This window comes from Scheffersomyces coipomensis (genome assembly GCF_036884675.1).
Source record: "Scheffersomyces coipomensis strain NRRL Y-17651 chromosome Unknown DFJ63scaffold_3, whole genome shotgun sequence".
Taxonomy (NCBI): Eukaryota; Fungi; Ascomycota; class Pichiomycetes; order Serinales; family Debaryomycetaceae; genus Scheffersomyces; species Scheffersomyces coipomensis.
In genome coordinates this window covers 903,521-918,060 of record NW_027042894.1, presented here as the reverse complement: position 1 = coordinate 918,060, position 14,540 = coordinate 903,521, and the positions used below count along the sequence as shown (strand labels likewise).

General features: G+C 32.0%; 7 protein-coding genes across 7 annotated transcripts; 4 read left to right on the top strand and 3 right to left on the bottom strand. All coding sequences in view use genetic code 12, as the record gives it.

Annotated features, from left to right (window-relative positions):
• The first annotated feature begins 48 nt into the window (after nucleotides 1-48).
• DFJ63DRAFT_114402 (uncharacterized protein) lies at nucleotides 49-1,331 on the top strand. The gene has a single exon (XM_064903235.1). It carries the CDS (start codon nucleotides 166-168, stop codon nucleotides 1,057-1,059), a length of 894 nt encoding a protein of 297 aa, XP_064762609.1. The 5' UTR covers nucleotides 49-165; the 3' UTR covers nucleotides 1,060-1,331.
• On the bottom strand, nucleotides 1,230-4,046 carry SEC21 (coatomer subunit gamma; the record flags this gene model as incomplete). The annotated part of the gene is made up of 1 exon (XM_064904932.1): nucleotides 1,230-4,046. One exon carries the CDS (start codon nucleotides 4,044-4,046, stop codon nucleotides 1,230-1,232), a length of 2,817 nt encoding a protein of 938 aa, XP_064762608.1.
• Nucleotides 4,047-4,416: 370 nt separating this feature from the next.
• Nucleotides 4,417-4,569, top strand: DFJ63DRAFT_285615 (mitochondrial 54S ribosomal protein bL36m; the record flags this gene model as incomplete). Its single annotated transcript, XM_064904913.1, has 1 exon — nucleotides 4,417-4,569. The coding sequence occupies one exon, from the start codon at nucleotides 4,417-4,419 to the stop codon at nucleotides 4,567-4,569; it is 153 nt and encodes a 50-aa protein (XP_064762607.1).
• Nucleotides 4,570-4,869: 300 nt separating this feature from the next.
• TCO89 (Tco89p) lies at nucleotides 4,870-6,966 on the bottom strand (the record flags this gene model as incomplete). The annotated part of the gene is made up of 1 exon (XM_064908105.1): nucleotides 4,870-6,966. One exon carries the CDS (start codon nucleotides 6,964-6,966, stop codon nucleotides 4,870-4,872), a length of 2,097 nt encoding a protein of 698 aa, XP_064762606.1.
• A 1,725-nt stretch (nucleotides 6,967-8,691) lies between these two features.
• Nucleotides 8,692-10,815, top strand: DFJ63DRAFT_322544 (uncharacterized protein; the record flags this gene model as incomplete). Its single annotated transcript, XM_064907441.1, has 1 exon — nucleotides 8,692-10,815. One exon carries the CDS (start codon nucleotides 8,692-8,694, stop codon nucleotides 10,813-10,815), a length of 2,124 nt encoding a protein of 707 aa, XP_064762605.1.
• Nucleotides 10,816-12,212: 1,397 nt separating this feature from the next.
• On the top strand, nucleotides 12,213-13,496 carry DFJ63DRAFT_334822 (TauD/TfdA dioxygenase family protein; the record flags this gene model as incomplete). The annotated part of the gene is made up of 1 exon (XM_064908104.1): nucleotides 12,213-13,496. One exon carries the CDS (start codon nucleotides 12,213-12,215, stop codon nucleotides 13,494-13,496), a length of 1,284 nt encoding a protein of 427 aa, XP_064762604.1.
• A 108-nt stretch (nucleotides 13,497-13,604) lies between these two features.
• Nucleotides 13,605-14,388, bottom strand: DFJ63DRAFT_318408 (uncharacterized protein). The gene has a single exon (XM_064906938.1). It carries the CDS (start codon nucleotides 14,354-14,356, stop codon nucleotides 13,679-13,681), a length of 678 nt encoding a protein of 225 aa, XP_064762603.1. The 5' UTR covers nucleotides 14,357-14,388; the 3' UTR covers nucleotides 13,605-13,678.
• Between the last annotated feature and the right edge of the window lie 152 nt (nucleotides 14,389-14,540).

The window sequence follows — 14,540 nt, the reverse complement described above, 5'->3', positions numbered from 1 at the left end:
TCCCACACAACTTTCCCAGTTTGGAGTTTCTATCATTTTTTTTTTTTTTGCGTGAGGAAGAAACAACAAAACATGAAATTGATTAATTTGTAACAGGTATTCAGAACTGATATCATAGTGTGTTTTGAAAGGTGATCTGGACTAGTTATAACGCGTCGAATCACTATGAAAGTTCAGAGAAGAGTGATATTGCCGTTGGCAGTGCTTATGGTTATAGTGTTGGTGTTGTTAATCGAACCCAAGGGTCAGAAAGCTACGTTATATCAAGCAGGTAGTGAGTTATGGGATTCATTTAATCTTGTTACCTCATCAGGATTATCACTGACACAGAAACCAGAAGAACTACAGGCTATCAATGAATATGAGAAAGCGAAAGCCATGGCCAGACCTGATGGTGAGGTTGGTGGAGAAGAGAAATCAAAGGAGGAGTTGGAGTTGGATCCTTGTACCATGATAAATCCTGCCAATAAAGGATTTATTGATTTAAGAAGTTTATCAGCGTTTTCAAATGAAGGTAAAGCTGTGCCGTGGAGTACAAGAGGGTTTGATAGTGGGAAGAATTATACTTTAGGAATATGTTCTAATCCATTTAAAAAACATCGTGATGATATAAATGAAATTCAAGATGGATTAAATTCAACTTTAATTGGAGCTTATTATGTTGATTCTGAAACTCAAAAATTTGTTTCATTAGGAGAATATTCTACAACTCCTAAATTTAGAGGGAAGAAATTAACTTTAACTTATGAAAATGGGGCTTATTGTAATAAATTAATGGATACTGAAACAGGGGAAAGATTAAGAAAATCAACTATATTAACATTTGTATGTGATAGAGAAATGATGGCTAAAGCTGCCATATCATATGTCGGTTCTTCAAATGATTGCAGTTATTATTTCGAAGTTAGATCCCATCATGCATGTCCTACCGCTGCTAAGGCAAATAATTTAGCAGCATTTTGGATCTTTTTATTTATTGTATTTGCAGCTGCTTTAGTTTACTTTTCAGGTGGAATGCTTTATAAACAAATGAAAGAATCAAAATCTGTAAAAGTATAATAATACATTAAATCCTTTCCTACCTAGATCATTATTGTCTCACTCTCTTCATTTCTTTTGTACCATAGTTTTAACTACAATAAATATTTATTTATGAAATTAACAAGCATATATTCTTTTTTTAAAAAATAAAAATTTAAGTATACAAAAAATGGTAAAAATTAACACTACTAATAAGCACCACTTGTTATGATACTACTAAAAGTTTCAGTTTCTGATTTGGCTTCAATCTTAGCAACAACTTTACCTCCAGTTAATGCTAATCTAGCCATAACAGCAACTTTACCACCCCAAACGTCTTTACCAAGTAATTTTAATACATGAGAGGTGGCATCACTTGGAACAAAATCTGATCCATCTAATGGCATCAAATTCAAACTAGTCTTTAATCTAGTAATAGCATTATCTAAGGTATCAACTCCAGAAATAGTAACCACTGACGAATCAGTATTATCTAATTGATCATAAACAGCAGTGAAATTAGAATTATATAATGGAGTTTCGAAATCTCCTGCTGAAACTTCTAAATCATCAATTTGATATTCATCAGACCATCCATCATCACGTTGATCAACATTACCTTCTTCATCAATAACATCTTTATTAGTATAAGCTACTGTATTACCAAAAGCAACAAGAATATCACCATCAGTTATACTTGGAGTACTGAATGATACATAAACATCTCCACTTTGATCTGGTTTTAATTCAGAAATAGGTATGATGAAATCTTCTTCATATAATTCATTATCAGGTTGAGCAATAACTGAAATATCTTGTAATACTGAACGAGGTAAAGTATTAGTAATATTATATTGTAACACTAATTTTTGAGAATCAATAAAGAAATGTTTAATAACAGTAACCACAAATTCATTTTCTCTTTCAGTCAAGTAAACTGGAGTTATAGTTGATTTAGATAAAGTACCATAATCAGCAAATTCTGGAATGGCAGATAATTCTTGAGAATATTCTTGTTGTTTTAATAAATCATTAGATAAACTATCACCTGCACTTAATTTATCACCACTTTCTTTACCACGATCTTCATTACCAACTGCATCACTAGATTCAGTAACACCTGAATCTAATTTATTAATCTTTCTATTGTATTCTATCGATTTCAATTCTTCACTAGTTAAGAGTGGAACTTCACTTATATCAAATTTAGTATCAAAATTAGATTCATCATTTAAATAATGAGTTAATTTACTTTCTAAACTTGCTAAATCATATTTGGAATCAGAAACAACAAAATTCTTATGATTAGCTTTTATGAATTTTAATGATAATGCAGCTCTATCTCTTACTTCATCGTCGGCATCATTTAAACATCTACTTAATAAAATTTGGATATTTTTGGAAACATGACCACCACAAACAGCAGCAAATTTAGCTAAAGCAATAATAGCTGAAGATCTAACAATGGAATTTTCTAAAACCAATCTGTTATAAATATGTCTAATATAATAGGATGGATTAGTAGTATGAGGACCTTCATCACCTAATAAATGCAAAATACGAACTGATAATTCAGCAAATTCACAATCTTCAATGAACTCACATAAGTTCATTAAAATTAATTGTTTGGCACCAGCATCAGGTAAAAATTTAATCAAATCAAATAAGGCATTGACGATACTTGTCTTTAATGGTAAAGTACCATCATCTCTAAGAAGATCAGTTAAAAATGATACTAATTTCTTATGTTTAGCAGGGAATTTAAGGGCCAAGTTTTCAATAGCTTCTATTATAACAATCTTGAAATCTTCAGTGATTTCACCCATTAATGAAGTCATCTTAGAAATTAATCTATCAACACTTTCACCACCAACTGAACCGGTATCGATAGTACCAGCACCCATGGTTTTTAATAAGGTAGTAATGGCTAAAGTTGAAATTGATCTATTTTCATCATTTATTAATCCTTCTAATTCAGAATTGACAACTAAAATCTTTTCTGGATGTTTAACAGAAATCTTATTAATTAATCTAATAGCAGCAAATCTTGTAGCAGTTCTTGGAACTCCTAATAATTTTTGTAATGTATTAATAATAGCCATAAATTGATCATCTTTAATTAAATGTTGTAAACTAACTAAAGTTTTACAAGCTTCCAATTCAACCATATCAGACTTATGTTTTAAAAATGCCGCTAATATTGGGTATAAATGACCAATTAATGCTTCATCTTCTATTAAGATTTTATGGATATATTTGATTAATTGAATGATGGATAATGAGTTCTTTAAAGCAGAACCTTCAGATAAACTGGTGATTAATTTCATAAGGGCCATTTTATCATGGTTTCTTAAATGATATAATAAACCTAATGCATGATATTGATACATATATGAAGTGGTTGGTAATTTTGAAGTTGAATTACCATAGAATTCATGTAATTGAAATTGATTACTTGGGAAAACTTTATGAGATTGAATACTTTCCAAAGTTTCATTGGTAAATCTTTTAACTACTTCTTTTGAATTTGGAAGTAAATTATAAGAAGAAATTAAAGCAGCTGATGAAATAACAGGATTCTTATCAACAATGGCATTTTTGAATAATCTTTCGGCTGCATTGACAGTAGTAGAATCTAAAACTTTAGATAAAGTTCTAATGGCATTTGGTTTATAGATTATATCACCTCCTTGAATATCTCTCATGATTGATGAAGTAACCATTAAAATATCATCTGAAGTAGATGATAATTCCTTAATGGTTAAATAAACCAATTGCCTTAATGACAGATCCTTATGTTGGAACAACTTTGAAATAGAGAAAAACAACGTAGTTGATTCTTGAGATGGGAATTGTTCACCATGATAGATCAATCTTAATAACTTAGCTAACAATTGACGACACTTCTTAGCATTGACAGGTGAAGCATTGAATTGTTGTAAACACTCTTGAAAGATGGCCATTTTATCTGGAAGATTCCCAGAACTGGCATAAGCATCCTGCTTCTTATACGTCAGAGTGGACATTGTGATGAGCTTGGTGCCTTCTATCAGATTGATTCAATTAAGTATAAACCTCTTCGTAACAACTTCTACCACAACAAACAACAACGATCCCAGTTACGTGTTTGATCTCAACAGGAGTGAGTTGTCGAATTTTCATTGATTATGTAAGAGATTATGTCAGCGACATTTTTTTTTGATTTTGACAGTAATTTTTTTTTTTCAATTCATATATCTAGAAATTATACTATTGGTAGTGAAAGTTATTCAAAACTATATATATATACCACAACTCACAATGCTTCCAGGATTTTCTATATTGAGAAGACAAATATTCACCAACAGACCAGTATGGAACGGTGTGGCCAACTTTGTTCCAAGTTTGATAAAGCCAATGTCCATTCCAAACTTATTAACTCAAACTAGAGGATTCAAAGTTAGAACTTCAGTCAAGAAGTTCTGTAAAGATTGTTATATGGTTAGAAGAAAGGGAAGAGTGTATGTCTACTGTAAGTCTAACGGTAAGCATAAGCAAAGACAAGGTTAGTATAGAAGGTAAGAATTCTAACTGATCAAATCAATCTATCGAGCAGCCAACCAACGAACAAATTTTCATGTTATATATATCTACATCCAGCATTTCCATTGTACATTACAGAAACAAACCTTTTATAATTCGATTCATGTATATATTTAAGAATAAATGAAAGTCTATTTTATGTATTAAAACTTACCCTGTGAATTTGTATTTAAATCCTATAAACTTTTGCGTATATCTATTTTTATTTTATTTTTTTGACCAGCTATTTATAAACCTTACGAAAATGCAATCATGTCTTGCTTTGACTCAAGCTACGTTAAGCAGTTGTTGCTGTTGCTGTTGCTGTTGTTGTTGTTGTTGTTGTTGTTGTTGTTGTTGTTGTTGTTGTTGTTGTTGTTGTTGTTGCTGTGGTTGAATTTGTTGTTCTGTTCTTTTGATTTGTGATTGTGCTAATGATCCAGTCCCTTGTGCAGCTAATTTAACAGCTCTAGTAGTTGGTTGTTGATTTGGATTACTCGTCAACCTTTGGTTTGATGGTCTTTGTGATTGATTACCAAACTGGGATCCTGCTCCTGAGCCACTAGCCAGTCTGTAACCAGATGCACCATGATTTAACTGAGTCGATGACAATATAGCCTCCTGCCAAATCTTTTTCAACTTTGTATTGGTTTCTTGACCTTGTTCTTGAAATGCCACTGAAAATTCTTTAAATGTATTATTACCATTTTGATTACTTGCTGAAAATGTCAGCGGTGATGTATTATTAATCTGTCTTGTTTTGGCAACTTTTAAAACACCCTTTTCTGCTGGCAATAATTTTTCAAGTCTACTTAAAGACTCACCTACTGGATTTGAATTTCTTCTCACATTCAAGTATTCTCTATTTAATCTCTCAAATTCTGTTCTTGATTGAATTGAATTTTGATGATTATTCTGCACCAGACTTAATAATCCATTAATATTAGTTGAGCTTCCTTCTGATGATCCATTAGCAGGAGGGGTTGTCAATGCATTTGATACTAAATTATGATTTGATTGCATTGGAGCAGCTCCTGGTGTAGGCGGATTCATAGCTGACATTAATTCACGAGTATTAATTTGACTTTGATTATAATTATGGGCAAACATAAGATTATTAAGTGATAAGTTGGAAAAATTGGAAAGCTTAGCTGAATCAAGATTACTAACATCCATTAATGAATTTTCTCTCTGTAACCATAACCGTTGTTGAGTTCTTGTTTCTATATGTTGATTACTTGATTCAGCTGAAGATGATGATGATTGATTATTAGCTAAGAAATTTGAAAAATTATTGACACCATTAGTTACATTTGCATTTGGAGGTGGGGCTTGAGGATGCTGTTGTTGATCTAATTGCTTTTTGGTATTTAGATATTGATTATTAGTTCTCTTTAAATTATTGAATATAGTTTGATTTGGTTGATATGAATTATTTTGGACCGCATTACTATTAGTCGTAACTGGCATCGCTATGTTTTGTTCACCATCATGACGATTGGCATTAAATGAAATACCACTGATAGGTTCTGATTCAAGAGAAGAATCCAATTTATTATTAGTGACATATGCATCGCCAGTTTTAAGTCGTTGATTTAATAACATCAGCGTACTCTTTGCATCCATCTTCTTGGTAACACCAGTTGATTGAGAAAGTAATAATGAACCTCCATAGAGATTATCTGAATTTATGAGATTTTCAGCTGAACTTCGGGTTGAAGTTACCAAATTACTATGTACAGTTTTAAGTTCTCCTGAAGTATCTTTACTATCTTGAATGTGAGTAGTATTATGATCAACATTACTATTATCACTATCATTTATGGAAGAATTTGAATTTGAATGTAAATGGAATTTTTCAGGTACAGGTTCTATATTTTCATCTTCTGCCACATCTTCATAATCTTCATTGTCATCATCATTTAATCTTAAAATAGCTCTTTCCTTTTTCCCGCTGGTCTTAAGTCCACTAACATGACTAGTGGTACTAGGACCTCCCATATTCTTTAAAGATCCGGTAGATTTATTCGAACGAATAATAGTTGGATTTGAAACAGTTTTAGTTAATGGTTGAAGACCCGCTAATTTAGTGAATGATCGATTATTTCTTTTCAAAGCTGTGGCCAGCTTTGTCCTTATTAATACGTCGGTAGATTTAGATCTATTCAAATTAGGCCTTGATCCCGACTTGTTAGGACCAGTAGATGTTGATAATTTAACATGAGAATTGGATCTACTATGCATTTTTGTTTTATGTTTCTTCAAAGTGTTTGTAGATGGTACAGTTGGGGTTTGAGATGCTGATGATGTTATTTGTGAGGCTGATGATACATTTTGATTGAGAAGAGGAGTCATCCGATCCTTGACGTCCTCTATATGCGACATGGTTAAGTTGTTGGCTTTAACCGACATTATCTAACACCCATGTAAATCAATACTTTGATGTATGATGATCTGATTGGTACTATTCAATGGCAACTTACACTGACTTGGTTAACCTTTTCTGAAAATCTCCAATTGAGTGACTCTGAAAAATGAAAAATTAGGTCATGTGATGCGCATATCGTGATTTATCATGTGACTGAATAAATGCGCTTTTCCTAAAATTCAAAGCCCAGAATCAAAAAGCATAGAAAACCCGAAAATGAAACTGGAACTGATTTGAGGTTAAAAATAAACTTACTTAAAGATACTTGAAAATAAGTTTATCAATAAAATCTGAATTCAATTTTCCCCCAACTTTTTATTTAATGTAGTTTGATAAGGAATAACTCCATTAGCAATTGACAATTACCCAATTGAAATTCCTTGTTAAATCAAATCAATTTTCGTAATATTTTTGCGTTAAAATTGTGAAAATTGAAATGTTTTTACAATGAAAAATATTTTTTATTCATATTTGAGTGTAATATTTTCTGAACGTTGACAATACGAATAAACAATAGAGGTATTATAGGCGACGATGGCTGATGGGATACTAAGTTGATTCCATTAAGCCCAATCAATTAGTCAGAGAATCGTGGGCTAGGGTGAAAGTGGTCATATAATTGAATTCAATTGAATTGAATTTTAAGATTCAAAAGGGGGTAAAAATATCCAAACGCTTTTAATTAAAGCCCAAAAAATTACCCCTAAGCAACATGGGGCTTTTTTTAAGATTTTTCATAAATATTAAAAGGATATATACCAATTACCTGATATTTTAAATAACATAATGATCATACTATATCGGGTAAAATATCCACTTCTTACATCCGAGATCAATTGCTTATTATTGGTTTACAATGGACCCCATTGTCTAGTAATAAATTGGAGGATTTTGTACATACTAATAAACCCATACATGGGTTTCAAACTAGATTAGCATTTGAAAAATTTTTCTAATCTGCTCAATTGAAAAATATTTAATTTAAATCCCTTTAAGGACCGAGTGTATGTAACTAATTAGGAGGAATGATTGGTCAGTGCTGTACAGCAATATATCATACCGTATGCTCCATGATGATTAAGAAATAAAAACATTCCATCCCAATTATCATGTCTCATTCCTCCTTTTCAGACAGATATTATCCAAATTAGTATCCTCCGCAATTCAAATCCGGTATGTTTACCCAAATTCCACCGCCATTGCCTCTCCTTTGTCCCCCCTCAAAACGCTCTCATAACATTTGCACCCTCTTTCCATGTTGTACTTACACGTGTATGAACCTTTTTCTTTTTAGTGTAAGGAACCCGTCCTGCATAATACATAGCACAATGCAGCCGAATAATGCAAAAATAAATTTAAGCACTTAAACAAAAATTTTTCACCTAATAGGAGACAAACCTTTTGTACTGTAAAAAGGAGATACACCCAATTAGATTAAGCTTTCCTACCTAATCTCTCGAGGACAATTGAAAAATTTATTTCGTAAAATTCAATTTCTCCAATCTAGCCTGGGATGGGATGGGATGGAATTTATTTAGTTATATATATAGAAGAAGGAATTTCCTTTAAAAATAGTATGTCAATTCAATTTTCCTGGTTTTTTTTTTCATTTTACTTTCCTTCTCTTGCTTTTGTGTCAGACCAAACACTTTAAAGACTAAAGACAAGGACTTTTTTCAATCATGAAGTTAGCAACTATTTTTTTAGCCGCTTCAACTCTTGCTTCAGTTGTCGTTGGCTCTACTATTCCAGGTGCCCGTCAAATTAAAAGACACATTGAAAATAGAGCTGGTAATTACTTGGATCAAACTTACGCTGATTTATCTGATGTTGAAACTGATTTCATTAACGATCATATCAAAAACTTAACCAATTTCAATGGTACCAAATGTAATGCTTGTAAAAACAAGATTAAATATGGTCAAACCTTACTTAACGAATACCCTGATCAATCTCATTTAATCAGTTTACTTTTATTCAAATACTGTGTGGTTTCAAATAATGGTACTGAATCTAAATGTGATAACAATGATTTTTTCGTCACTACCAATTCTAAAAATTTTGAAAAATTTACAGATGAATTTGATTCTGGTGTTGGTACTATTGGTAGTGTGAACTTTTATGATAATGATTTCTTACATTTATTAAAGAATTTCAATGTTTCAAGTGATTTAGATTTAACTTACTATTGTTACTATAAAGGAAGTGTTTGTGATTTACCTGAAACTCCAGATGTTAATGAATTATATGGCGTTGATACTTGGTATCCTGCTAAATTACCTCAATATAATTCTGAACCAAACTATACCAACAACACTGAAAGATTTAATGTTCTTCATATTACTGATTTCCATCTTCAACAACACTATAAAGTTGGTTCTGAAAGTAATTGTTCCGCTACTCCATGTTGTTTACCAGCATCTGTTGCTGCCACTTTACCAGGTCCTTCTTATAATTTCACTTCTGGTTATACAGTTCTTGATACTGAAATTACTAAAGGTCTTTCTTTCTACCCAGATGCTTATTATGATGAGAATGATGTTTATCATCCTGGTGATTATTATGATTTCCCATTACATCGTGGATGGAACTTTGAAAGTCTTCCAGCCACTTCATTCGGTGGTTACTTATGTGATATTCCAGAACTTTTATTAAACAATTCTTTGAAATATATTAGTGATTTCTACGCTGATAATTCTACTAATGATTTCGAATTCGTTGTCTTCACTGGTGATGTTGTTGATCATTATCTTCCAGGTTGTACTCCAAACTTGACTCTTTCTGAAGAAAAGAGAACTTTTGAAATCATGAAACATTTCTTAAAGGGTACTCCAGTTTTCCCAACTCTTGGTAATCATGATACTTTCCCATATGGTCAACTTTCTCCAATCAGTTATGCTTTCAATAACTCCTATGACTGGAATGAAGATGATGTTAATCAATTATGGATTGGTAATGGATGGTTAAACGGTACTAACATTACTACCCTTAACTCTCATTACTCTGGTTTCTCTTATGTTACTCCAAGAGGATTGAAAGTTATTTCCTTAAACTCTAATGCTTACTACCAAAAGAATTTATGGTCTTATATTGATTTATCAACCAATGGTGATGCATTCGGTCAATGGGAATTCTTAATCAATGAATTAGTTGAAAGTGAAAAGATTGGACAAAGAGTTTGGTTAATGGCTCATATTCCAACTTCTGACTCAGATGCTTTACCATTACAATCCAGAATTTTTGGTCAAATTATTGAAAGATTCTCTCCATACACTATTGCCAATATTTTCTTTGGTCACACCCATATGGATCAATTCCATATTCTTCACTCAAGTAATGGTACTAATGCCGGTGCTGATATTATCAACATGGCTTGGGTTTTACAATCTATTACTTCTATTCAATACTTGAATCCATCATGGAGATATTATGAAGTTGAAAATGAATCTTTCAATATCATGAATTCTTACAATTACTTTACTAGATTAAATGAAACTTTCGGTAATGCCGGTGCTGAACCAGCTTGGAATTATGAATATTCCGCTAGAGATGTTTATGATCCACAAGGTGAATGGCCACTTTCTTCCCCACTTAATGCCACTTTCTGGAACAATTTCGTCTTACAAAAGATTGCTAACCAATCTGATATTGAATTCAATCAATTATACATGGATTACCAATATAGATTCTCTCCTCAAGTTCCAAAATGTGCCAATGGTACTAAAGTTTCTACCGCTTGTTACAACGGTAATTACTGTGTTCTTTCAAGTTTCTTCTCTGATGATTACATTAATTGTCAAATTTAAACATGATGGAAGTATTCCCCCTTGCCTTGGCTTCACAAATTCTGTCGTTATTTTGAATTTGTTACTTTTCCATTTTTTTAATTCTTCCTCGTTACCTTATTTTTACAAAATTTTTACTATTTTTTGTTTTTCTGTCGATTTTGATTCTTTGAATTATTTACTTTATAACTCCAAAGGATTTTTTTTATACGTCTATATATATGATGAATTGAATTCTAGTTTAGTTCAAGTTAGAAGAACCATTATATATATATATACATACATTTTTACTTCCAAAAAAGTTTGAATATATTTCCATTTGTTGTTTTTTCCGCTTTCTCCACAAAAAAACATTAAATTTTTGCGGCCATCATTTGACGATAAGCAGTGAGTCAACAGCAGTGGTCTTTATCATCATGTTTGACCCCCATTTTATACGAATTAGTGTGATATGTCTTAACAAATACTACTCATAATGGCCATGGTAGAGCATTGGTACCAATATTAACTAGTTAGGTTTAAGTTTGATAGTTAAAGGATTTTATTGTATTTGTAATCGTATTCCCCCCTTTTTGTCACCACAAGCGGTGACAAACCATTGATAACGAAGGGATGAGTGGTAACAATGACAAATCCTTAGTCACAAAGTGATTCTTCCATTTCAAACATTTTTCTATATATGAACGATACTTCCTTGAGTGAAAAATAATTCCGATTAAAATGATTGGAATGAATCATACTTATATATGTTAGAAGGATTCTTCATTTATGAGTAGTTACTTCATAATCATCCATTTCTTCACAGCAAAGAGAATGAAAAGTCAAGTCAAAGTTCGGGTATAATTTAATTTGACACTACATCCGACAATCAGCTTCCATATCCATATGATTTAATAAAACTCCATAGTTACTTGAACTGACCGCCAGCGGTATATAATTCTCCTTATCATAGTTTAATATTCCAATTAGAAATTAAAGTGTGCATATTGGTCAGACTCGCTCGCTATTATTTTTTGGAGCCACCACAAAAATTGTGGATGCAATTTTATATCTATATACAATTTAGGGGATCAAATCAAATCTCCTCCCTCCCCACCAATTCACCTCACAATCAATTGTGCTTAAACATGCTTAGTTTTGATATGTGATTATAATTGAATTAATTTAGATTCGGGGATAACTCTTATATTTGCGAGGAAATGTCGTATGTTTTCCAACCCCTTGAATACTATATAAATTAACTGTGGTGGCTACTTTTCAATTTATATTGTTTTGTAGACTTAGAATGATTTAACATTTATTACTAATCAGTAATAAGTATAAAAAGGTGTTCAATTACTCTCAATTGTTCAATTGAAGTTGTTAAATTTATCTTTCTTTTAAATCACATTATAACCTTATAATAAACAAGTAGAAAAATGGCTCCTCCAACTGCTACTCAAACAGCTACTCCAGCTGAAGACGATATCGAACAGACTGTCAGAAAATTAGCTAAATTAAAACCAATCAGTCATGGATTTGGTGGTGAAAACGCTAGTACCAACACTGGTCCTCAATTGGAATATTTAAAGATCTTACCTGAACCAGCTAGAAAGAGATTTGAAAAATATGGTATTGACTTATCTAAGGGATATCCTGTTATTCCACTTCCTGATGAAATTCCAAAATTTGCCGATGAAGCTTTTGCTATTAGAAATAAAGATTTTCCATACGTTGAAAAAGGTAAAAAAGCTGATCCAGAAAAGAAAGCTTTATTGGGAGCTGCTAAAGAAGTTAGACATTTAACTAAACATATTGGTACTGAAATTGTTGGATTACAATTATCAGAATTAAATGATAAACAAAAGAATGAATTAGCTTTATTGGTAGCTGAAAGAGTTGTTGTTTTCTTTAGAGATCAAGATCTTTCTCCTCAAGCTCAACTTGCTTTAGGTGAATATTGGGGTCAAGTTGAAAGACATCCTCAAGCCCCACATGTTCCATTACCAGAAAGAGAAGATGCTGATGAAATTGCTAAAGGTAGTGGAATCAGTGTTATTTGGAGAAAATTCTTTAATGAATATTATGGTCTTTCAAAAGGTTTCAAAAAGAAGCAAGCTGCTGCTGGATGGCACACTGATTTAGTCCATGAACATCAACCTGCCGGACTTACTCATTTACATAATGATACTATTCCAAAAACTGGTGGTGATACTGCTTGGGCATCTGGTTATGCTGCTTATGATAAATTATCTCCAGCTTTACAACAATTCGTTGATGGTAAGACTGCTATTTATAGATCTGCTCATCAATATATTGACAGAGCCAATCCTTTAAAGGGTCCAAAATATATTGAAAGAGAACATCCAATTGTTAGAACTCATCCTGCTACTGGCTGGAAATCTTTATTTGTTAATAGAGCTATGACTGTTAGAATTGTTGGATTAGAACCAGATGAATCTAATTTAATCTTAGAATACTTATACTCTGTTTATGAAAAGAATTTAGATATTCAAGTTAGATTCAAATGGCAACCAACTAAAGAAGGTTTTGGTACTTCTGCTATTTGGGATAATAGAATCTCTCAACATTATGCTATTCCAGATTATGATGTTGATGAAGATGATCGTCATGGTACTAGAGTTACAGCTTTAGCCGAGATTCCATACTTTGATCCAAGTTCAAAATCTCAAAGAGAAGCTTTAGGATTATCTTTAAATTAAAACTATTTCTTGGTTCTTCCTTTTATAAATTGTTTGATACAATTTATGTTTTTTTTGTTATAGTTAGTTATTTTACTTAATCTTAAAAAAGATCTTTTCTAAAAAATTACATCAATGTAAAAGTAAATGCCTATTTTCGTATATTATCGACGTTATAATTAAACTAATGTTACAAATTGGATTCAAAATTGTTGATTGAATCCACCCATTGGATCAAATGGGGGAGGATTTTGATTATTGAAGGTTGGATCAGCAGATGGAATATATACAGAAGTTTCTCCTCTATCTCTACCACCTCTAAAACCACCTCTATTACCTCTAAAACCGCCTCTGAAACCTCTACCACCTCTGAAATTACCTCCTCTACTTCTAAAACCACCACGGAAACCTCCACGACCTCTGAAACCTCCTCTACCACCACCATTTTCAGCAGCAGCAGCAGCTTCTTGACCAGCTTGACCACCAAACATACCTCTACCAAACTGTCTACCATCAATAAAGCCTGGATCTAAATCAATAGCCAAACTTTGTCCATCTAGCACAGTTTTGGATAAGAATTTCATGGCATTTAATGACCCATCTTCAGTTTTATATATGACAAAGCAGAATCCACAAGGAGTTAATTTATTTCTATCCAAACCCATTATTATTCTATCTATAGATCCACATTTCAGGAATAATTCATGAATCTGTTCTTCAGTGGTGAAATGAGATAAATTACCAACATAAATGGTTCTTGAACGTAATGACTTTTCTAAATCAGTGAAATTTTGTTTTCTGACCGCCTTCTTTATCAAATAGTCCGATGGCTTATCTAGCCTATCTGCCGAGTTCTTAAAGTTTTCCTTCAACAATTCCATTGTATCTAATTAATTCAATGAACTATGAAATATTGTTGTCTTTTAACTTGTCTCTTTACACACTTTAAAGAGGACTTGAATTTTTTTTTGAGATTTGAGATTTTTACAGTTTACAAAGAAAAATAAAATTTTGCAGTTTATAAATTTCTGTGTCTCCAGAAAAAAAATAAAATTAAACACATCA